Source organism: Trichoderma virens (genome assembly GCF_000170995.1).
Source record: "Trichoderma virens Gv29-8 chromosome Unknown TRIVIscaffold_5, whole genome shotgun sequence".
NCBI lineage: Eukaryota > Fungi > Ascomycota > Sordariomycetes > Hypocreales > Hypocreaceae > Trichoderma > Trichoderma virens.
The window spans coordinates 2,945,691-2,969,243 of NW_014013744.1; the positions used below are offsets into that span (position 1 = coordinate 2,945,691).

Here is a 23,553-nt window from a genome sequence, read left to right on the forward strand (position 1 = left end):
AACCGAGTGCGACATGAGCGCCGGAATTAACAAAGGCAAAGTTGTTGACAATGAAACAAGTTGCTTCATTCTTGATTATCAATTTACTCAGCTATGCAACAAAAAACTCATACTAGATCCTCTAAATAATTTAATGCTCTCGTGTACATCTTCCTTTTTCCTATTATCTCTAATCGTAATCTCATTCAATGCATTACCGGCAACCAACTTGTTGGAATGGTGAGATTTTCGTTCTTATTTCCAACAGGCTCGAAGAGCCATAATTGTGACTTGCTATCCTCATGGCAGAAACCAAGGGGCTTTCTCGCAGCAAAGACGCAACAGAGTTTGAACTATATAGTTGTGGTGTGAACGCAGCTATAAAAAGGAAATGTTTTTTCTTCTATTCAAAAGAGATCAGAGATGTATACAGTCTTTATTGTCTACCTAGCTACGAAGTCTGTGAGGGCTCTCGGTGTTTCGTCTCTTTGATCTCATCACTCTTCTCTTTGTGCTGCGACTTCTGACACGTCATCCATATTAGACAGCATTAATCTCATTGTTGTGGTATGCGTGAAATAGAGGTAGATTTCTCCCAAAAGAGGTATTCCATAGTCTCACGACACCATTGCTTACGCAAACCACTTGCCAGTATTGCGCCGTAACAGAGGCTGTGGGAGCGAGACACAGAAGTTCGCTTTCATCACAGCGATTCAGACTGTAACACGATGACGTGTGCATAGTATGAACAATGAAGCTTAGCAAAGGCCTTTGTGTTGAATACCGCCGAACTTGGCTTCGCAGGTAAGACTTGTCTGACTAACTTGGCGCGGCATTTAGAAAATAGCTTCCGCTAGCTGTTTTGATATCTTTTAGATGCCGAAATGTTTTGTCGATAATCTTGGGTACCATGATTCAAGATAGATCTACTCACATGTCTCACATTGTGTGTTGTATTAATGAAAATGAGAACACAAGCTGTGTCCGTACTATCTCTACATGTTCCTGGGTACATATGAAGAGCTCAAGCTGAAATTTCCTTTAATAGAACAGAAAACGACCCAAGTCACACAAATATCTCCAGTAGTATCACCGGCGGAAAATACAGGCATACTATTTGCTTCCTCATTGGTTGGTCAAAACATTGTAGTTGCCGAGCTAGGGGTATAAGCCTCCAACAAGGCATCACTCATCACGAAGATCGCCCAAACAAAGTGATTCTTTGTTCTTTGCCATAATTCTACGATATAAATCACCTAAGTACCTACTAGTAGTCATAGCGGGATATGAACATCATGGTATAGCTCAGGGCGGAATAGCCTTGCTAATGCGACGCTCTCAAACTCCGTCAGCAGCGATCCACACAGATTTTGGTATTGTCTCAATCCACAACTACCGAAATATTCCATAGCTGTTTAGGCCGGTTCTTACACTAACTTCTTGTTTCTGCAGAGCTGCTCAGCGACCTTTCCAATATGGCTCCCATGCAAAACTCTTACCTGTTGACCCCTTTGTGGAATTTAGACCCATCTATGATTACACTCGGATGTGTCATCGCGGATGTTAGAGACCCTCAAATATTCACGTCGAATAAAGATCTACCAGCCGAAATCGACACAGAAATACACACTGAAGAGGTCAAGAATTGTTCAGGCAAGATAACGTACAGCCATCAACAGGGTATTAGACGGATCATATCCTTTATAAAGGGTATCGCTGGCTCGAGGGAAGCCTACTATTCGATGTCGTGGGAAGTTGAATACTCTTGCGAGTCCATGGAAACACTAAAGTTCACGCCGTCACCTGAGTTTATCGCAAAGGTTACAGCCGATATAGCTGTCAAGTCTCGTCTCAAAATCGGGGGCATAGGTGACTCCAAAGTATTTGTAGTCACCGGCGTCAAGATTGCTAAGGGGTTGGCTATTACTTCAACCAAAGAGACAGCGCAAGACATATTCATCGAATTCGTCAATAGTGGGAATATAGTAGGACTCAGAGCCCTAATTGGTCATACGCATTATGAGGAAAATACACATACGAATGATGCCCCCATCGTATTTGCCCTCCAGGTCGAAGAGCTTCATCTTAACTGGAAGGGTGTGGGAATCACCAAGGCCTATATTGGACAGAGGGCTGATCAAATTGGTCATTTTGTGGCGGTTGCTGATAGAGACCTGGATGACGAGAATGCGGATGGTTTTGGTCTTGAGTCTTGCAGTGGGTTTGAGGAGGATGGCAAGAAATGTCGATTTATTATTCCGCATGCGTAACAAGCCGGTATTATATCACCTGGCCCTTGTTCGTTAGTTCGTTCGTTCGTTCGTTTATTTGTTAATGAGTTGGTAATGAGTTTACTGATTGGACAATGCAATTTACTTAGCTTACCTAGCACTATAGCCTATCGCCATGCTACTAAGAAAAGTGTAGTAGTAAACAACCTTGTGCACCCTCACAGCCACCAAGCTGCTTCTACTTCTATACAACGACCAGAGATGATTTTAGACAGAATCAGCCAATACCACAACTTCCTGGAAGACAAAACATAATGTCGATGAGGTGCAATCTCACTGGATTGTCTGGTTTAATACACAGCTTCTATGAGAATCCATCGCCCCAGACTATACAAGTTGCAACGTGCGAATAATACCCCACAGGCGTGTGATATTCTCTCATTCATTTACACAAAACTCAGGTTATTGCCGGCTTATCCATACGAATTGGTTTAGTATTAGATGCCAGGATCGAGACGGAGATGAACGTCCAGCATACAGGCGAATGAATATTTCCTACTCGATATCTGTCTCGTGAATATTCGTTCTCATTGTGTAAATGTGCCTATTCCCATAACAGCATGATGGCAGGACAAACGAAAATCTACGAAGATCATACAGCATCAAGTAAACAACATGTATCAATCAAGACTGCCTGGATATCAAATATGCAAATACAACGTCATGCCAACACAAAATAAAGATCCAGCATTTCATTCTCTCAAAGGCGTCCCTTAGCCTGATGCGCCCCATGCAGACTAATCGGAATCGCAAAATCCGCCTCTGCCCTACCAACCTCCTCCATCGTCCTCGCATCCAAACACAGCAAATATGACCTCTCCAGCGTTCCATCCAGCACCACCGACAACAGCACCCCGTCATCTTCCTCCGTGCCTCCCGGTCGAGGGACGAAAATCGCCTCTCCGGGGGAATGTCCCTTGGGTCCGCTCCAGATCAGAGCCCCCTTGGTGTGCGTGTCCGTCTTGGCGATGGAGTCTGCAAAGACGTAAAGGCCTCTGTTGTTTACGGTGTAGACGTATCGGTATGGCTTGCCAGCACGATTAGGGTGGATGGTTGGAAGCTCGCCGACATGAGGAGCGGGAATAGAGAGCACTTCTTCTGCCACGGCGGACGCCTTTTCCTTGGACGACTGTGGCTTTGATGGGATTCTGAAGCGATATCGTGATAAGCGGTTCTGAGTGGTTTTGTAAAACTGCTTGTCAAGCATAGTCTTCTTTGTGGCACCGTCTCGGTCTAGAAGGATGTCGTAGTAGAACATGTGCAAGATGTCGGTATTGTTGTACGAGATTGCATCCATGTTAATCTCCGTATGACTGTTCCCGCTTTCATCCTTTACAACTTCTTCAAAGGCATTGGCCGAGTGAAAGAAGAAACCAGCCGGGGTAGAAAACTCTGCGACAACTCCCTTGCCATGTCTCCTGTCCACAACTGCCCATGTGCACGGAATAGTAGGATCAAAAGGCTTGATGGCATCGAGAATATTCCTCTCCCAGAGAATCTTCATGCCGGACCAGGCATATTGCGTCGACTGGACACAAAACACAATGTAGTTTTCCGTCATGAAGAAGCTGTGCATATACGCCGCCGGATAGTTCTTGCCTGAGATAGTGGCGAGAATGTCGACACTCCCATCCCTTGCATTGACGCGAAAGATACGATAGGTAGGATGAGAAGAAATCTCCAGGTTGAAGTTGAACAAGTCTCCAGTTTCGGGATCGCGCTGCGTGTGAGCGCAAGAAATTTGACCTTTCAAGTCTGGGTGAAGCGACGTCTGTCTAGCATTGCCAATAGGCTCAAGAGTCTTGGGGTCAAGCTTGCTAAGAGTAGCGCTATCGGTGAGGACATACAAGGCCTTGCCTTTGGACGCATCTCCTTGCTTCACGTCGTCGCCACCAGGCATATCTGGGACGACAGTAACGTTATTGTTGGACTTGCCAGGGACAAAGATGGTCATGACTTTTGCGAATAGTCCAATACACGGGTCAGCCCGTTGAGCAAATGAGATGCTCGTTTGCCAACCTTTCTCTTTAATCTCGGCAACGGCGCTATCAGCATGTCGACGGGAAGAATACGTAACAGTTGCGCTGCCCTCGGCTGATTCAGGCGGGATGATGTCGAATCGATGACTATGGGCAATGCCATCAAACCAGTGCTGGATAAAATGCGTGCCCTTGGATGTGCCCTCCACTCTGTCCAGACCCGGCCCGGTTCTGAATAAAGAGCCAGCGGCCCAAGATGGAATGGTGCCTTTGACCTTCAGCTGGACTGGTCCACGGTGTTCCTCTAACCCTTCAAACTATGGTCCCGCAGTCAGTATCTTTATCAAGTTTATATAAGAAAGCAAAGCAAGAGAGGGTGCAGGTTTACCTGAGCCTTTGATGGCCACTCTTTCCACGATTCGTTTTCCCAGTTGCTTAGTCTCAACTGCACATCCTTGTCTACATCTTGCGCCGTGCGAGAAATGATTCCCTCACCGTTGAGCGCCATGGCTGAAGAGAATTTTGGAAACGCGAGAGGTTTGAATGAATGGGCTTGCTTCCTCCCAAGATGGCTCGAACGTACGAGAGACAAGTTCAAATGGCTGTAAAGTGCCGTTAGACGGGGACGGCTGTGCATGGAAAGAGCTGCTCTGTATACTCGAATAGTATGACAGAGTCAAGTGAATGAATGGCAGTTGTTGATTTAACTCTTGATTAAGATAGATATCACTCCATTGTTATGAGAGGAACACCCTCATTATATATGTGACGCCTGAGGGGGCACAGTCACAAGCCACCAGAGTGAATGCACTCGTTCACACGACAAGCCACGTACTGCAAAACGTGTGGCCTTTCTCCGCTTGACACCAACAAGTACGATCCCTCTGTCCCATCCCCCCGTCCCATGATGGCTCCAACAACCTCGCATCACACTCGTCTCGCATTCGTTCGAGGGGGTTGCCACGAAAACAGAGACGGCGTCCAATCAGGAGAAGGTGACATGCATCGTAGAGGCCGAATAAGCTTGTAAGCATCGGCAGCCACAAGTTAAATTTGGCCCACATGGCGTCGATGCGCAAGCGAATGCGAACTGAAAAGTGCCGAATTATCGTTGAATTGGCAGATAATCCATGCAACATAATAGATAGCCATGAGGTGTTACGGTGGTAACACCAAGTGGCAATCTAGAGCAGCCTTTGACGCAATAAACTGATTTCTTTTTGGGAGAAGTTTCAATGTTTTGAAAACGTGATTGTGGCTTTTCGACTTTTGTCATTCGTATGGGCCTTTACCAGCGCTCTCTTGTGTTGTTTGGATGAAAACATGTAGCAGCGCATGGGAGTTTAGCATTTGATACAAACATTCAATGAACCGAGGTACGAAGTGACAGTGTTGTATTCAATCATTTGTCACAAGTCATAACCAGCATGATATGCATACTGGGGAAGCAAGAGTTGCTCCAATCTGCACCCCGCCACAGAAATCCAGTTCGTCAGAGTTTGGACCAACTTTCCGCTTTAGGCAATGAATTCGAGGGTGCAAGGATTAGCCACGATCATTGCGCGTAAACCACGTATTAGGATGGCGGGACACATCCATTACCAAATCCTTCGTGTCCTGCTCTGACTTTGTTGCATCTGACTGGCCCAATTTAGGGTTGCCAGCTTTAGGACCCATTGGGGATTCAAGGCTCAATCGAGTCTTCACAGTTGTGGGAGAGTGACATATCTCCATCTGGAGATTTGGGTCGCATTCCTTTCGCTTACTACCCCCCCTTTCACCAGTCTCGAAAACAAGAGGCTCTGTAAAGGAATCAATGCCAAGTCCTCATGGAGTGACCCCTCTCGCCATTGTATTGTGCCGGGCACTTCCAGAAGTCGAGTATTCGTAACCGTTAGAGTAAGACGGGAAGCAGCTGCGTGTGAATCATGCCGGCTAATCTCGACGCCGCCTGAGCTGTCAGACATGCAATGCGCTTCTGTGAAAGAAGGCCATGTTACTGCGGCAGCCTTTGTTGTGGGCGACGGCTGGAAAGATGCCCATCTGTAGATGCAGTCGCTTTACCAGTGTCCGCGTGACTGGTTCCCGGTGAAGTAATCCTGTACGGAATCATACCCCCCTCGTAAATGAAGTTGGACGGCTTCGAGCTCAAGATGGAAAGACGCGTCCATCTGCCAAAAACTCTTCAATGTGTCTTTTTCTTGCCTCGGTCAAGGATTTGAGCTCTACTTGGCCCGAATCCCGACTTGTATCAGCATCAGACAACTTGCTTACACGGCCGGCAACCCGCGCAAGGAGAAAGCGCATCTTTTCAAGCTCCTTTTCCACCGGACCATCGCGAGTCACCAGATTCTCCTGGATGCCGACGCCATCCGTGGTCCGAAATGATTCGACCGTCTTTTGGAGGCTGCGGAGGCGCTCAACCCTCTGCCTCAAATCTTTGCGCTGCTGGCTGAGGTCGGTGAGCTGACGAACGGTCTCGGCATAGCGGGTGGCCTCCATGGGATAGGCCTCGACGTCTTTGTCTGACGGCCAAGTTGCGGGCAGTGTTTCGATGGCGTTCTCGTCGACTATTTCAAGATAAAATACTGTCAGATACGGCGTCTTGAGAAATTGGGACATGAGACATGAGATATGGAAGAAGCAGCAATACCTAGATCAAGCTCCCTTCCAATCCCGCCCTCAGCATCGTCCGGGTTCTCCATCCTGCGTTCGGCATCTCTCGAGTACAAACTGCTGATCTGCTCAGCTACGCTTCGGTTTGCCTGGGGCGCATAGACGCGGCGACTGTGTTGCTGAATCGTGCGATTAACGCTTGCGACGGCATCTTCGACGAGGCGGTTCGGAATCGCATGTTCGGACGCGTCGTTAGAGGCGCGCCAGGCTCGAGACGGCGCAATCGGCTGGGACAAGAGATTGGTCTGCGCAGCGACAAACGTCTGCTTGACGGAGGTGACTGTAGGAGCAGGAGGCATTTGGTCTCTGCAGCCAATTCGGGTGGTCGTGAGGAGGGCGAGTGAATTGAACTTTGGAAGTATGAAGTTATCGCGATTGAAAGCTTAGGAGCTATAGAGCGTAGAGCTCCAGGCCCCCCACTGATAAGGCTCTACAGCGGCCTAATTATGTCAATAGAGGGGCTGATGGCGGGGTGTATTTTGCATGGAGCAGAAATTGAGCTTGAAGCCTCCTAACCTACAGGTTGTCGATTCATACATGCATTCGCAGACAACATTGTATGTAATTTATTCTGTTTCTCAATTCCACCGTATTCTCATTCGTCTCTCACATGGCCTATTGAAATTTGGGATAAATATTTTACTCTGGTTTTCGTGTTATTCAACACAATCATACAACTAAACCGCTCTCTGCAATCTATACGGTGCTGCATCAAGTCTTAATCAACAAATCCATATCAACATTGAAGAAACACCATCTAGTCCCCGGGTTCATCAGAGTTAGGCATTTGAAGCATATGCTGACCCAAGATATTCACTTAATCTAAATAGACTCGACTAAATCCTAACAATGTTGTAGGCACATCGTCTGAACGATCATTTGTATCTGCCATCACATTGGTACTCCATATCAAGGCTGGCATCGAGCAACTCTTCTGGAAAGCATTTCTCGAATACTTTGGCGCACACATACTCTCGTTGCGTCCAAAGCAGTTTTAGTAAAGCATGTATAGTGTAGCCACCATCTCCGTAGCCTCAAACGCGTATACTCCTTTTCCATAGAGTAAATTCGTCCTTATCATCATGGCAATCCCGGGTAGAGCGGCAAAGAGCAGGTCGGAGACAGCCTCATGCAGTACCACGTTTTACACGGCCCCCAATTCCAAGACCAGTGCGACTATGCTTGAGCCAATTGTTAACGGGTGTGAATAAATGTCTGGCACTCTCCGATGCGAGTGGCAGGCTGCAACCTGCATCTGCTGGTGCGGAGCTGCGGAAATTTATTGGTGTCTTAGCCAGCGTAAGACAACTAAAGGGCCGGTATCATGTTTCTAGGTAACGTCGTGCTCACTAGAGCTTTCCCAAGGATTACCTACAAAGAACATAGATCCAATCATCCGAATGTAAAACGAAGGACACACATCCTGGTCGAAGAAGAGAGGTGGGAAAGGAGAGACTAACATCAGTATATGCATGCATTCGTACCGTGGTGGGTTGGGCCCTGATTGGGTTGAAATGTGCATTAAAAGAGCTGCATGACATGCAGCCTTGTTGCCTATTCTTCCTCTAGTATTGTATTTTTCTTCCTTCTACAAATCTTATTGACTCTAAATTGAATCAAAAAGTTGTCCGGATTGATGAAATCAGTGCCGCACTTTGGCTACGACACGAGCGCCAATACTACTTCGATCGCGGATTGTTAGACATCGATCCAGACTTGCAGCTTAGAGTCAAATATTTCCCTACGCGGACGCCCGTTACATCCGCCGTTCCGCGACGCAACTTGCTGCGATAATTGACTACTACTACAATCGTGAGACATTCTAATCCCATCATCACCATGGCTCCAAGACGAGCAGTTGCCGATGCCTCACCGAACCCGCTTCACCGACTCCGGGTCCAAGCAGACCAGCCGCTTCGACGCCACCGGATCTCCCGTCGCAAAACCCAGACACTCTCGATGAAGGAAATTCGGCGCATTGCGATCCTATCGGAAAGATATGAATCGGCAGCAAAGGAAGAGGCGGATAATGAGGCCGAGACCGAGACCGAAACCGAGACACGGTGGGAGAGAAGCACTCGTGGCGACGCAAGGGCATTATGGGTCGAACAGCTGTATCGTTATGAAGAGCTGTAATTGATGCCCCTCTAGTCTCGGGATGACGACGGACCTTTTTTTGTTTCTTTGTTTCTTGTTTACTTGATATGGAAATGCAATGCGGACGAGACCATGTGTGGCTAGATGCGGCTGAACATTTGATGAAGACAAAAGTTTAGTTATTTGAGAGATGGCATCGGTTGAAGGCCAAATTGTTTCTGTCTCCTCATGATATATAACGATTAACGACTAATATCAATGAATGATTACGATTGGGAGATCAATAATAGTTGCCGCCTCGCTGGGCATTTCTTTAATATATACTCATGTGTGTTTCCCGGTAACCCAGCTGAGATGGATGCATGTGCCCAAGACAAAGAAACACACCCATTCCAATATCAAGTTTCGCTTCAAGCTTATTACCACCAACCTCACATATGACCACTTGTAAATCTTGGCCTAATATTGAATTCTATATCCATCCAAGGGTTATTAATACGATGAACCCCCAAATATCAAGGCGGGGCGGCGGAACCCCTCCCCCACTCTAGAGGGGCGGCATTTCAGCTCTCTGCGTATTTCACTTTGCCTTGAAGAGCTTTGTGTATTTCTTCAATTTAAGGACTCACTTTCTGTTGTAGAAACTAGATCGTTGGTGAAGATACGTAAGCTGAACGACTGCCATCATGACGTCCACCATGGGAGTTGCCATTATTGGAGGAGGCTTGTTCGTCAAGGGGTCGCATCTGGTATTTATCACCACAACATGGCCTTTACTGAGCCCCTTGGAGTAACTGGTCAACTAACCGACCTCTCAGCCTGCTGTTCTCGAATGCGAGCTCTTCAGCCTCAAAGCCATCTACTCAAGGTCTCTCAAATCAGCTCAAGAAACCGCCAACCTCATTCCCGATTCCGTCCCTCAGCCGGATCTTTACTCTGAGGACTCTGGCGCTGGCAAGTCGTATCAAGACATTCTCCAACGAGACGACATTTCTGCCGTCATCATTGCCCTTCCCATCCTCAGCCAGCCCTCATTCATAGAGGCGGCCCTTTCTGCCGGCAAACACGTCCTCGCTGAGAAGCCCATCGCCAAAGACGTCTCTGCTGCACGTGCCCTCATCGCCAACGCTCAACGCATTTGCTCTTCTACCAAAGCCACCCTGGCCATTGCTGAAAACATCCGTTTCTTCCCTAGTTTTGCCTACGCCGCCAGCGAGGCTGCAAAACTCGGCAAAGTCCACAACTTTAGCGTTCGCGTTCTGTGGCGCATCGAGCCCGACAACAAGTGGTACAACACCACGTGGCGCCAAAAGCCCGACTATCAGGGAGGCTTCCTGCTTGATGCCGGTGTACATTGGGCTGCTGCCACGAGGCTGCTCCTGACTGGAGACGAGAACAAGCCGGAGACGGTGCAGGCGTTTACCGCGCAGATGTGCGAGCACTTGCCGCCAATTGACACAGTCAACGCCATTATCAAGACACAGTCTGGAGCAACGGGCGTGTTTCAAAACTCGGCTGGATCTCTGCTCCAAGCTTTTGAGTGGAGCTTCTCTTATGAAAAGGGTACCATCAAAATCGCCGGCGAAACGGTCACAGTGCAACCTGCCGGTGGGGAGGAGCATGTCAAGGAATTTACTAGGACGAATGGCGTAAGCGAGGAGGTGGCCGCCTGGGCTCAGAGCATTGTCGACGGCAAGGTTAACCCCTTGCAGACGCCAGAGCAGGCCCTCGCTGACCTCGAGTTTGTGGAGAAGATGTTTACCAGTGGTGATGAGAACGGGTCGACGCAAAAGTATGAACTTCTATAGGAGGAGAGACAGTAGCAGCGCTAATATCAATATATACAATATGACTGCATATGAAGCTACGAAGCGAGCCTCTGACACTAATGTCCAATAGCTGACTAGACGGAAAGGGGGTGAAATAGACGAGAACCAATTGCAAAAGTCAGAGCTTGCTCGCTTCCTTTGGTGGAACGACAGGCCCCAGATGAATCTTATCCAATGCTTCCTTCAAGCGAGGCTCCATCCCATCTTTGGGGGGCCTCCCTGTGGACCTTTCAACAAACACATGTACGAAGCCTCCCACAGCCTTGACTTCATCGCTGCCCCTTTCGAACAAGGCCACCTCATAGGTGACGCTTGACTTGCCCAACTTGGTGACTCGCACTCCCACTTCTGCCACGGCTGGGTAGGCAATGGAGGCCAAAAAGTCCGTGTGGGAGTGCACTGCTAAGCCATACTGAGGCGATGAAGGGGGGTGAATACCGCACTTTTCGACAAGGTAGCTGTTGACGGCGGAGTCGAATCTAGGATGCCGCAGATCGGATGCGGCCAGCTAGTCAGCAGTGCCTTGCAACGTTTCCCAACACACCGTTTGAGTTTAGAATTAGGTGTCGTCTTGAGTCAGGAAAGAGGAGTGGAGAGGGAGGGGTGGATGTCCCCAGGTCTGAAGTTGTCCAGATGGGGTCGACACACATATACGAGTAAGTCTTACAGGAAGTTATACACCGAGTTGTTCATATGATCGTACATATCATTATCGTTCCTGTGGCGACAAAAGACACATCATCAACACAGCCTCTTGGTTACGTGAACGTCTCATCGTCCAATAATCTCTCTGTCCTTTGACGTTCTCCGGTCCTCGGCATCTCGACGGATGGTCAGGAGGAGGATAGCACATAGAAGATAGGATGGAGGGCTCCCATTGAGACAAAAGTTCGCCCTAAGCATTGGGACCGCGTCCAGGCCAAAGTGGAGAGGGGGGTGAAGAAGAATAAGCTCACCATCTTGTCCTGTACTCCAGGAGGTACGGATAGTCCTGGCGGCGGCGTGTCTTGAGTGCGGCGAGGCTCATACTTGGAAATATCCAGGTCTCTTGACGGCGAATCAGGAGTGCATATGCGAGCCAATAGATGGCTCGAAGAGTCGACGATGGAACAGGGTGCTAAGGGGAAAGGCAAAGATACGCTGTGGCTAAGAGGGAGGCAAAAAGCAAAGCCACAAATCGCACGCAAAGAGTGACAGCCTTGCAATTGCCCTCGTCGCCTATTTGGTGAGAGCTCAACAGCAAGGGAGGTGCATTTGTAGCAGCCGAATCGGAGCTTTTGGAGTATGGAGCTGGACCCAGCCGAGGTTCGGGAATACCAGCCTCTAGGGTAGGTGTCTCTTGCAATGGCAGCTAAATTAGTACATGTACCTAGTTGTTAGCAACAGTCAGGCTTCCGGCGCTCTAGGCCGGGCTGCCGGTCATGCCGGACCGGAGCCACAATTGCCCGCCAATGCATCGTTCTGCCCGCCCCGACCGCCTAATTTTTTTGCTGCCCCTCGTTAACCATTTTCAGGCGGTACGTCACTCCGCAGATGACACACAAATCTCAAATACTTGCATTTCGTACGGGGAAGTCCGTATCGCGCGCCATCAACGGAACAACTCGGCGGGTGCGAGGCTGGTGCCTGGACTGTCGCCTGGATTGTTGCCCCGGATCATTGCGCAGTCGATTGGAAAGCCTATCTGCAGCTCTGTCTGCTGATGCTGCGAGTCTGTTCGAGAAGCATCGGCAAGCTAGCACGAAACGGAGCCTTCGCGATGACGACCTCTTCTGTCGCCCTCGCCACCAGCGCCGCAGCACCCGCGACTGGCTCAACCGCATGGCATGATGATTCGATAGATTCAGCACTGCCTGGACCTGATGCTGCAGCCGAAGTGACCACCACGGTCCCGAGGATCAGGAATGGAGACGCAGAAGAGGGGAAGGGAAGCCCCCATGTAAATGGAGACAAGGGCAAGCCACCCAAGCAGAAGAAGCCAAAGAAGCCAAGCCCTAGGGACCGATCCGTGATCCCCGACGAAAAGACGGTCCTCATCACCCCGGCGGGCGACATCTGGCCGCGTCCATACGTGTTCGAGGACGACCTGCGCCGCGTGCAACCCTACCACTTCACGTACAACACGTACTGCAAGGAGAGATGGCGCGGCCGGTCGCTCATCGACATCTTCGAGTCCGAGTTTCGAGACCGGCCAGTCGAGTACTACCGAAGCTCCATGGTGCGAGGCGACATCTACGTCAACGGCAGAGTGGTTGGCCCAGACTACATCGTCCGCAATGGAGACATGATTTCGCATACGTTGCATCGACATGAGCCACCAGTCACGGCCGAGCCTATAGGCATCATCCACGAGGATGACGATATCATTGTCATCAACAAGCCTTCGGGTGTCCCTGTGCATCCTGCTGGTCGTTACAACTTTAACTCTGTCATCGAGATCATGATAGCAGACAGGGGCAAGGACTTTTTGCCGCACCCGTGCAATCGATTGGACCGCCTGACTAGCGGTATCATGTTCATTGCCAAGAGTGTCAAGTCAGCCGAAGCCATGGCTATCAAGATCAGGGGGCGCACCGTGAGAAAGGAATATCTGGCGCGCGTTGTTGGCCACTTCCCAGACGGAGAGGTTGTCTGCGACCAGCCCATATTGCAGATATCGCCGAAACTCGGCCTTAACCGTGTGCGTGCCAATGGCAAATCGGCCAGAACGGTCTTCAAGCGGCTGGCGTACTATCCGCCACTGGATGGAGATGCAGATGAGCCGGCTATGCTGGCGGAGGATGGGCGACCGCACACGCCTACGAATGGAGAAGAACACGTCCAAGACGAGACGCGTAAGCCTTGGCTGAAGAAGAAGGGCTACTCCATCGTGAGATGCTTGCCAGTGACGGGGCGGACACACCAGCTGCGAGTGCACCTGCAGTATCTAGGCCACCCGATCCAAAACGACCCCATCTATGCCAATCAGCGTGTCTGGGGACTCAATCTTGGACAGGCAGACGCCGATGGCTCACAAAATACCGATGAGGACATTATCAGCCGCTTGAATCGCATGGGAAAGGAGGAAGTGGCTGAGGCTGTAGTATATTACGATGAAATGGTGGACAGATACGAGAAGCAGCGCGCAGAGAAGATGACGGGCGAGCTGTGCGATATATGCGATACGCCTCTCTACTCTGATCCGGGGAGTCACGAGCTATCTCTCTGGCTTCACAGCCTCCGATACGAGGACGCCGACGGGAGCTGGGCATATACGAGTCCGCTACCCAAGTGGGCTCTTCCGCCAAAGGGCATGAGTGGACCGACTACCGTAGGCGGAATGGAGGAGCTTGTGGAAGCCGTCAAGGACGAAAATCCTGAGATTTCGTCCGAGGTGCAGGCCAAAGTCAGGGCAGAAGCTGAAGCGAAAGCAAATACCCAGACAGAGCCCGAGAACCATGATGGTCAATCCGGTTCACAGATAGAACAACTTCCCAATGGGACGTAACGAATCATGAGTTATGACACATGACAGTAGAATACAGTTCATAGACATGAAACAAACAGAGGACGCGCGACCGACAGGTGGAGCTGCGAAATCTTGAAGGATTAGAGCCGATTTCTATAGATGACGCGCCGCCATATTAGGCCAATCTACACGTCAAATTTACATGCATCCTCACATGCTTGACCACACTCGACGTTTACAGTTAGAATGAAACACAATCCATCGCTTATAATTACAATGTTTATGCAATGCGTGCTCAACAAAATAGCATTGACACATGCAAACACAGCACCACAGCAATCAACTTGTGAAGATCACAAGTACGAGCTCAACCCCAGCAGCAGTCATTCTCTCTGGCCACGCCCCCCCGGTCCTATCCCAGGCAAAAGCATGGAAGCGGAGATGATCTATTTTTTCCATTTCCGGCGTTAGATTGGGTTGAATTCGGACGATTGGCTGCGGGGGGGAAAGAAAAAAAAAAAAAAGGACGAACATGTGCAAATTTACCCGAAAGGATGTCCAAGATCGCCCTTTGAGAGATTGAGAGAATGGTCCCTGCATGGGCCAGGAACAGTAAGTATTACCTACCTGGGTAGGTTGTGGGCGAGACAGTACATTACGAGCTACATAGGTATGTGTAAGACATGACAGAGGTATTAGTTGCTGCGCACGTGAAGTCTACACGCCCTATTAGCATAAGCAAGGGGGGGTTGGAGAGGGAAATGCATGTGAAAAGTGAGTTGAGTGAGCACGAGAGAGAGAGAGAGAGAGAGAGAGAGAGAGAGAGAGAGAGAGAGAGAGAGAGAGAGAGAGAGAGAGAGAGAGAGAGAGAGAGAGAGAGAGAGAGAGCAAAAAGTGGCCTGTTGCAGATCCGAATCTCTCTCAAGTGCTGCTCCCAAATTGCCACGACGAACGATGGATCGCCTGTCTTGACCGACAGCACCTGTTTGGGGGTCTCTTGGGGAGGGTCAATGCTCATGTTCATGCTCATGCTCATGCTCGAACCCCGGGCAAAAGAGAACATGCGGGCATGATTGAGTAATGCCCCGATAATAGATTGAGCTGGGAGCCCTTCTATGGCTTGTTAGTAGGGGGTGAGAATGGGATGGGATGAGCCAGGTTTAGCTAAACTGGGCCGGCACCGAGGCAAAAACGGGCCCCCCAAAAGCAGTACGAGTAATAGTATAGCAGCAGCAGCAGCAGTGAGATTTGGGATTATGATGAGAATAGAGAGAGAGAGAGGCTGAGACTTATTCAGCAAGTATTGTTTGATGCATGTGCTGCAAGCCCCCCCTCCATCAGCGCAGCTTGGACCTCTTTATAGCATCCATACATCAGGTACCTAGCCCGGTGACTAAAAAAAGAAAAGTCCAAAACGGCAAGGGAAATTTGTTACGTGAAAATGGGAACCGACAGCAAACATTATTAGGCAAAAACAAAAAAAGAAAGCAAGATTTGAAAAAGATTTGACAGCACTCGTACTGTCCGGTCCGGTCCGGTACCCTATTCATGACCGAGATTGAGCAGCCCGGCGGTCTGAGCCAAAGACAGCAAGGAACAAGCTCGCAGTCTAGTAGCAGCAAAAACCACCACCCCCCCGGACCGGAATAGCAGCAAAATAATAATAATAATAATAATCGGCGAGACATGCCCTTTTAGAAGAGTCGGGGACCTTGATGAAGCGGCGGGCGGGCGGTGGTAATTGCGGGTCCGTCCAGTATCTGGAACCATGTCTCAGCCCGGTCTTAAAGAGCGGCATGAGCGTTGAGAGAAAGCAATACAGTATCGTACTGTATCTTTGTCAACGTTGTCCCGTTTTTAGTGTGGAGTTTCGCATGTGTGTTGTTGCTGGTAGAAACCCCAAGTAGTACAGTAGCACGACGCAAGGGGGGGGGGATTCCCCATCGTGGAACTAGAACGAGTCAATCATCTGTATCGCATCGAATAGGGTGCCTCTCCGTGCAAGTCGCATGCAGCCCAAACTTGCATGAGAGATGGATACAACAGGTACAGTACATAGATGCCTAGAGGCAAAAAAAAAAGATGGATACAAGGGCATGTAGCATGTAGTACAAACGATGATCGAGGTTCCCCCCTGGCTCTCAGTCTCTCACTCGTCGCTCTCCCAAAGAAGGGGGGTCCCTCATATTCAACGGTCCGGTCATGTATAATGATGCTGTTTGGGGGGCAGCCTGGCCTGGCCTGGCCGTTTCTTTCCCTGGGCTAGTCGCGAATCTGGCAAATTTGAATCCGGACAGATGGAAAAGGGACATTGTAATAAAAAAAGGAAACAAGAGAAAGTGAAACACACACGTCACTTCAGGCAAGCAGCAATCGCTTTTTGGGCAGCGGACCGACCTTTTCTGCCATGCCGTGGGCTGCCAATGCGTTTGACGCAGATCCCAGTATGGCTGAAATGACGACAGGAACAGACCAACCGCATCTCCTTTATCCGCAAAATCAACAGCGTCCAATGAGAGCTTCAAAGCCTTTGCTAAAGGAGGCGACGAAAAAATTTTTCTCGTTGGGTGCTCTGCTTCTAAAAGAAGGGGGTCACAGGACGGAGAATCTATTTTCTTCCCCCGGCTCTGTGTGCTGTTTGCGATAGGCTCAGCCTTGGGACGAGAGATGCAGGTGTGCAACCTCTTCTTCTTCCCTTTCTCTGTTTTTTGCCTCTTTCTTCGCCGTCTCCCTTGCATGTTGCGAGCTGTTCCCGCCCCTCTGCACCACTTAGAACGGCTCTAGTTGGCTAGACGCACCTAGTGAGGTAAGCAGGAGACGCAGAGCCCGCAGGATTGTCGCCGATACTCGTACACACACAGGCGATAGATGCCTTTCCAAACTCGCTTCCTCATGCAGGGGAGCAGATTCAAGGTTTGCTCATCTGGATCATCTCCAGCACACCTGCAGTCGTGAGCGCTGGTTGGATGAGGTTGCGGTAACCGCATCATTAACGACGGGGCCGGCCATGCATTGTCAGGCGCCAGGTTGTTGCACGCATCAGCAGCTTGTTACTGAATACAGGTAGTCATCTTGAAGCAACAAACAAAAGGAAGAGCCAGATGCACAAGGGGCGTCAGTTTCATCAAGGTCGGCTGAAGGTTGCTTCAACGCCCCCCTGATGTGTGGAGCCAGATGCCAAACCGTACAAGTCAAGTAATACTTGCGGTCGAATTTGCAATACTAGGTTGCCGTTCAGCAGCTTTGCGCATCATCGCCAAACCACGCTATCACAAGGCTCCCCAATGAGCAACTTTGGTCAATTTGCCACTCATTTCCGCGCTGCAATAGTCTCCCTCAACATGTAAGAGCTTCATCCCAATGGCCATATTGGGCTCGCGCAGTAATATCCCGCAGAGCGGTTAATATGTGCTTTCCCCAATTTCCCCAATTCTGCTCTCAGCCGTACAAGCTGAACCGAGATACCATCTCAGGTAACGTTGGAGTGCGTGCCGCCTAGTTTCCAGCTCGGAAGCGCCGCGGCTAACTGCCATGTTTCAATACCGAAATTCCGGCAGGGTTCATTACAAAGAAAAGAACGCAAAGAAACCCAGACTTGCCAGAGTCTAATACCATTACGAGTATACCATGTCAGTTTGTTGAGCAATATCTTAGCCCACATAGCCATGCTGTCAGTGGGTTGCCGTTGCCGGCCCTCTCGGCTACGACTCTCCCGGCTTTCCTCTCGGAATCCAGGCGCAGATCTGGTGGGCTACTAGATAATTACGGAGCGGTTTTTTTTTTTTTTTTTTTTTGTTCTAGAAGAAAGCCAGAAAAAAAGGCTTTCCATTCTGCCAAAAGCCGGCCATCCGGTAGTTGATCGCCCCGATTGGTGCTCGGCTTTCACAGCCATCACCAACAGTTATCTCCCTCCCATCGCCGAGTGTAGAGCACTGTTAACGACGTATATCGGTGCACTGTACGAAACGTTTCCGAACAGCGAGCGCGCGGTACGGTGCAGTACAAGCGTATACCAGGACGGGCGTCAGGCTTGCCGCTTAGTGTTTCTCTGCCCGCTAGCTCACCTAGGAGAATTATTCTAGGACGAGGCGTAGAAGCTTCGGAGAAGATTCTCAGCGTCTTGGAACGGCACAGAGGCAGCAGCAACTGGGATGCTGGGCACACGCCCTGATGGCTCTTCTTCTGGCATTGTGTCTCCGCTCCTTGGGCTGCATGCCCTTGCTCAACGTTCGAATGGTTGCCAGGTACGGCCTTGTCTAGGCCGCGGAGCAGATGTCCGATGAAGAAAAGCCATAGAAGTGCTCCAGAAAAAATCGTTTGAGCCAGAGGATGGGCAGCCACTCAGAGGCGCCACCACTTGCAAGGGAGCCCCCTGTGCTTCCAATGCTTCTAGTTTCCTTCTACTCCGTGCCTCTTCTCCGTAATGAACGAGACCAGGACCAGGAGCCGGAGCTGAGTTGTGATAAGCTGCACGCTAAATTGATTTAATGACGACGAGACAGAGGCCCGAAGCACAGATTAGGTAGGCAAGCGGAGAATAATTTGTGCTCGTACAGGCCAAACGATCGTATCGACAAGGACGAAGGACAACCCCTTCCACCGCCTTTGAGGAATGGGAGGACAAGTTTGCTGCAAGACCGTGTGGACAGACGTGTGCCAGACACTCTGCCCTGGGCTTTCGTGGGGGACCATCCCAGAGCCGTTTTGCTCTTGCAGGAATTCCATGCCGTTTTCCAAGTTGCGACGGATGAGTTTGGAGCAGCCCCCAAACTATTCCTCCAATCTTTGGGAGCCAAAGTCATGTTGCAGATGCCAGGGGCTGTTAGTGTCACTTAGGCAGATTGCTTTCAACGGCATGATGGCGTTAGCCGTCCAGCAGTCTAGCAGGAAGCCACGAGACAGCCTCCTTTGTGCGGCGGGCACGAATGCTCGATGTGACGGGAAGTGCCGCCGATTGCGCCGCCGGTTGTCTGCGAGAGCAAAGCGCATAAGCAACAAGATCGCAGCCTTTCGCATTTTCCTTCTTGTTGTTTAGCAGGTTTTTCGCACCATTTTCCTCTTCCAGCCTTCTGGTGCCCTCCAGGTGACCTGAGATGCTGTCAGCAAGGTTCTCCGCGGAACCATGCTTGGTCAGCCGTGATGAAGCCATGTTGCGGCAAGTCAACCCGCACGAGCCGCACGCTCAACGATAGCCAAAAGCCGTTTTTCGTTCTTGCTTCTCCCTTTCGCCTAATGATGCCGCCAAATCATCTCCGCCAGTGGAGACGCCGGCGTCGCTTGGGAAATCGCCACGCGCCACGCGTTGCTTTAGCACGCAGCCTCTTTTTTCTCTCATGATTGTGCATAGTACAAGTAGCAAGCACTAAGACAAGCAAAAACCTAATGGGGCAACCATAAGAAAACGCAGGGTTCGACGCGATGAATAATGCAGGGCCTGACAAAGAAAAGCCAAAACCAGCCTGCAGAATGATGACATTAAAGCCAGGCTCTTGGAGGGGCGTGCGTGACATGTCGAGTTTGGTGCTAAGCAAAATGCCACCAACCTAAATCTCTGGAGCCTGTCGTGCTATCAGCAACCCATCACATCGCATCCAATCGCATCATATCGCATGTTGAGAGCCGCGGGCCCTCGGTGAAAGATCGGCTGTGCGCTGTTCGGGGGTCTTGGATGGGACTGTATGTATGTAAATGCTGGCTCATCAAGGCCGATCCGGAGTTCTGGAAAGATTCGAAGGCATCTCCAACCGCTAATCCTGCGTACCGGCTGCCGGGATTTGCGGCGGTTCCGGCTGTGGTTGGGCGCTAATGCCGATTTTGACAGATTTGATGGATGTCCAATACGAACTGAGTGCTATTATTCTGTCGATGAAGTCGATGAAGACCGCAGCTCTCGATCTTGGCCGGAAAGATGGCGGACCGTCATGGCATCCCCCCAGCGTTACGTTTTCCATTTCCGTACATCGAGCTCCCTTGGCGTTGCGGACGAAATGTGCTGACATTTGCAGTGGCGAAATGCACGATGCTGGATGTGGATGGGAAGCGGGAGAATGGGTGGTGATGCTAGATTAGTTAGATTAGTTTGCTGGCCCCAAGCATACCATTTGCCCATGCGAGGAAAAAAAGGAATTTCTAGGTTACATAGTATTTGGTAATCAAAGCTGGGGGAGGTTGAGAGAGGGCATGGATTACCTCATTTCTTGCTAATGACGTCGTCCCTGTTTCTTCTTTGCCGGCCCCTGTACCGTTACGCAGTGGCTTGTACTGTGCGTGCAGGCACTACTACAGCACTACAGCGCTACAGCACCTGGAACAGCGCCTAAACAGAACTGGTCTCAACGGGCCTCGCGATGGATGGCATCCATTTGATTTGACTGCATTATGTGATTTCAAGTTACGGTGCACATCAACAGCAATAAGATCACGTAGCCAGCAAATTCTGCATTGCCACCACCCACGAGATAGGATAGGCGACGATGCCTTGACCGTAACTCCCGAGCGTCCAATCCAGATGCTGAAAGCCGCAGTCCAGGCACTTTAATGTACTGGTACTCGTATATCTGCGTATTCGCTACTTCATCACGCTGGAGCTAAGGGCTACTGCTGGGGAAGTTCTGGCGAGGCGGTCAGTGGCCTTAGCCGCACATACCTGCCCAGGTTGCCAATCTACACCGCGCTAACGCACTAAAACTGCACATGCAGTGTGCTACAGGCGCTGCCTCAGTGCCTGAACCTTGCCTTGCTGCTCGACTACTAGGTAGATACTGTACTCGTACTTCGCACGTTTCGACCATCAAAATCTCCCTAGTTCAACCTGACCTCTTCGCCTGCCGTCAGCGTATCGAAATAGTCCTACACCACCAGACGGGGCGCCAGCCGCAGACGCCATTCGCTCTCTCGATTGAAGCATGAAGCGAACAAGTTGAAGGCATAGGCGTACGCCAGGTATCTTAGCTGCAGCTGCCGTCTGCAGTGCAGGGCCAATGGCCAGAATGCCGCAGACGCCGACGGGGGGTTTGGTCCACAAATCATAGCCGGCCGACATGAGAGAGAGAGAGAGCGAGTTGAAGAGAGAGAGAAATGGGGAGAATGAGGGAGAAAGAGCCAGAGAGAATGAGAATGAGCAAGATAACCGCGGAAAAGCAGAGGAGAAAGGGCCAACTCGGTCCCGAGGAAGTGCGTCTTATCTGCTGCTCGGTCGAAGCAGGCCGAGGCATGGCGACGCTCGTCAAATCAATCAATTCTATTTGGAATCCTCGCCTGCCAAACCAGACGCATTTTTCATTTTTCGCAGCAGAGTTTGGGCCTTTGGTGGTGAGTCTCTTTTGTGGCTCCAATTCTCCGTTGTTCTGGAAGATTACCAGATGGCGAGATGGGGGTCTCGTTAACTGCTGGGACACTAACGAGGGCAGCGGTGGATAGGCAATCCGTCCGTTGCATGTCGACTTGACCCATCCGACAAAGACTCGTCCTGCACTGTCCTCGTACAACACGTGCGATGGCCAGGGCAGGCAGAGGGCATCACGGAGTAGTGCCGGAGTAGGGGCTAAAGCAACTACTCCTGCTAGCATTGCAACCCCTCCAACCCAGATCGCGATCCAGTCCATCTGTGGAATACTGTGCGTACATAGTACAGTCCCAGAAAACCCAGCACGACGTTTATTGCCGCCAGTTCGGCACTACAGTCCCAGGTATCGACAAGCCAAAGCCGAAGCGTCTGACCATGCCCGAAGCATCCTAGCAGGCGAGTGCCGTCTTGTCAGCGAGGGCCGCCAGGACGGAGAGCCGTTGTCTGTCTGGGTCGGCAGCACCACACGGGAACGTGTTCTCCAGCTCCATCAGTCATGTCAAGGCCAGCGCGAGACAAAATAGCGTCACAGCAAGATCGGCTTGCAGGCCCCTCTCTGCTTGTGGTCTCTCCCTCCGCTCTCCCTTGCCGTTGGAGTGCCGAGAGCTGCTGAAGAGGCAAAAGACTAATACCGAAGACGTGAGCTGCGCTGCGTTGTGGGCGTGGGGATGGGCATCTTGCGCTGCCATGTCTGATGCCTCCTGTATGGTGCATCATGGCTGGGCATCCTCTCCCACCAATTCTCCCCCAGCTAGCCCAACGCCTCCCCAACGCCCACGGCTCGCCTTTTCTTGCTTGCTTGCATCCCAGCTGCGGCGGTACATGGAGTACGTGCGAATACATGCATGCGTTTCTTCGGCTCTGGCACTAAGGCAGCGCGGTCCGAAGCAGAGGACGCTCTGGCTCTCGTCCTTGTACCAAACGTCCCAGTGGCGTCGATGCCTCACCCCGCAGGCTGGCCATGCCGGACCAAGCGTGGACGAAAGAGTACCAGCCCATTACCGGCCAGCAACCGCTTGGGACGCTCGTCTGCTGGTATCCTGCCAGTATTACGCCACGCCACAGCCCGCGTGCACGCTTCGTGGTGCAGAGCCTGCAAGTCTCGAGAGACCCGGTCGTCCGCTGGCGCTGCTGGATCCATGGATACAACCACGCCCCCTGAGCCCCCTGGTCGTCTCCAAGTGCTTGTCTGGCGTCTTTGTATGCAGACGCCCCCCGGCCTCCCCACCCAGTACAAGTACCTGTGGTAAAGTACCGTGATCCCTGTCCAAGAGGTACGGAAACAGAGGAGACGCTTCTCGGGGTCCACACCACCGCCTCTGGGATGGATGCGCCTCGAGGTGTTGCAGCAGTATATTATAATAATGGTACCTGACAGCATCATCATCTGGGCTCTTTTTTTTCCCTTGTTCCACTCAGAAAAAACCACGTTCCGGATCTCTGACCATTCTCATCCGAAACGCAATTTCCCGTCTTGCTTCTGACTCTCCGTTTGTCTCGGAGCAGCCTTCCAAGCCTTGTCTACAGGCATTGTCGACGTCTTTCTTATTGCTCTCTGCTCTCTGCTCGCTTCCGTGCTGCAATTGCTTTTTGACGTGGCGACCTCCGCGTTTGGCTCCAACGTTCTGCGCATTCACGGGCTCTTCTCTCGTGATTGTCTTGTTGACGCCATTGAATCAACTACCGTCAACGAAAACGAAGCGGGCCCCCGTCTCTTTTCGTAGCGCGACCCACGACAAGCTGCCTCAACTCGTTGCTGGTCCATCGCCTTGATACCCTATTTATTGCGATAGCTCCCCCACTCGATCGCCTTTCACGGCTCTCTGCCCTCGTTGCTTAGGGTTATTGACTGCGGCCCAAAAACTTCATCGACTTTTTGCATGTCCCTCTTATACAAAATTGAACACAA

The 23,553-nt window shown here is 50.7% G+C and overlaps 8 protein-coding genes across 8 annotated transcripts; 4 read left to right on the forward strand and 4 right to left on the reverse strand.

Moving 5' to 3' along the window:
• Positions 1-1,454: 1,454 nt before the first annotated feature.
• Positions 1,455-2,249, forward strand: TRIVIDRAFT_221368 (uncharacterized protein; the record flags this gene model as incomplete). The annotated part of the gene is made up of 1 exon (XM_014102844.1): positions 1,455-2,249. The coding sequence occupies one exon, from the start codon at positions 1,455-1,457 to the stop codon at positions 2,247-2,249; it is 795 nt and encodes a 264-aa protein (XP_013958319.1).
• A 721-nt stretch (positions 2,250-2,970) lies between these two features.
• On the reverse strand, positions 2,971-4,757 carry TRIVIDRAFT_45769 (uncharacterized protein; the record flags this gene model as incomplete). The annotated part of the gene is made up of 2 exons (XM_014102845.1): positions 2,971-4,566; positions 4,638-4,757. The coding sequence occupies 2 exons, from the start codon at positions 4,755-4,757 to the stop codon at positions 2,971-2,973; spliced, it is 1,716 nt and encodes a 571-aa protein (XP_013958320.1).
• A 1,640-nt stretch (positions 4,758-6,397) lies between these two features.
• Positions 6,398-7,224, reverse strand: TRIVIDRAFT_45482 (uncharacterized protein; the record flags this gene model as incomplete). The annotated part of the gene is made up of 2 exons (XM_014102846.1): positions 6,398-6,819; positions 6,903-7,224. 2 exons carry the CDS (start codon positions 7,222-7,224, stop codon positions 6,398-6,400), a joined length of 744 nt encoding a protein of 247 aa, XP_013958321.1.
• Positions 7,225-8,859: 1,635 nt separating this feature from the next.
• Positions 8,860-9,293, forward strand: TRIVIDRAFT_215956 (uncharacterized protein; the record flags this gene model as incomplete). The annotated part of the gene is made up of 1 exon (XM_014102847.1): positions 8,860-9,293. One exon carries the CDS (start codon positions 8,885-8,887, stop codon positions 9,059-9,061), a length of 177 nt encoding a protein of 58 aa, XP_013958322.1.
• A 415-nt stretch (positions 9,294-9,708) lies between these two features.
• On the forward strand, positions 9,709-10,830 carry TRIVIDRAFT_45259 (uncharacterized protein; the record flags this gene model as incomplete). Its single annotated transcript, XM_014102848.1, has 2 exons — positions 9,709-9,771; positions 9,841-10,830. 2 exons carry the CDS (start codon positions 9,709-9,711, stop codon positions 10,828-10,830), a joined length of 1,053 nt encoding a protein of 350 aa, XP_013958323.1.
• A 15-nt stretch (positions 10,831-10,845) lies between these two features.
• Positions 10,846-12,060, reverse strand: TRIVIDRAFT_76855 (uncharacterized protein; the record flags this gene model as incomplete). The annotated part of the gene is made up of 3 exons (XM_014102849.1): positions 10,846-11,330; positions 11,519-11,569; positions 11,808-12,060. 3 exons carry the CDS (start codon positions 11,876-11,878, stop codon positions 10,970-10,972), a joined length of 483 nt encoding a protein of 160 aa, XP_013958324.1.
• Positions 12,061-12,135: 75 nt separating this feature from the next.
• Positions 12,136-15,429, forward strand: TRIVIDRAFT_190965 (uncharacterized protein; the record flags this gene model as incomplete). The annotated part of the gene is made up of 4 exons (XM_014102850.1): positions 12,136-12,179; positions 12,366-12,368; positions 12,784-14,224; positions 15,427-15,429. The coding sequence occupies 4 exons, from the start codon at positions 12,136-12,138 to the stop codon at positions 15,427-15,429; spliced, it is 1,491 nt and encodes a 496-aa protein (XP_013958325.1).
• A 3,734-nt stretch (positions 15,430-19,163) lies between these two features.
• On the reverse strand, positions 19,164-21,341 carry TRIVIDRAFT_221373 (uncharacterized protein; the record flags this gene model as incomplete). The annotated part of the gene is made up of 2 exons (XM_014102851.1): positions 19,164-19,387; positions 21,116-21,341. The coding sequence occupies 2 exons, from the start codon at positions 21,339-21,341 to the stop codon at positions 19,164-19,166; spliced, it is 450 nt and encodes a 149-aa protein (XP_013958326.1).
• Positions 21,342-23,553: the final 2,212 nt, after the last annotated feature.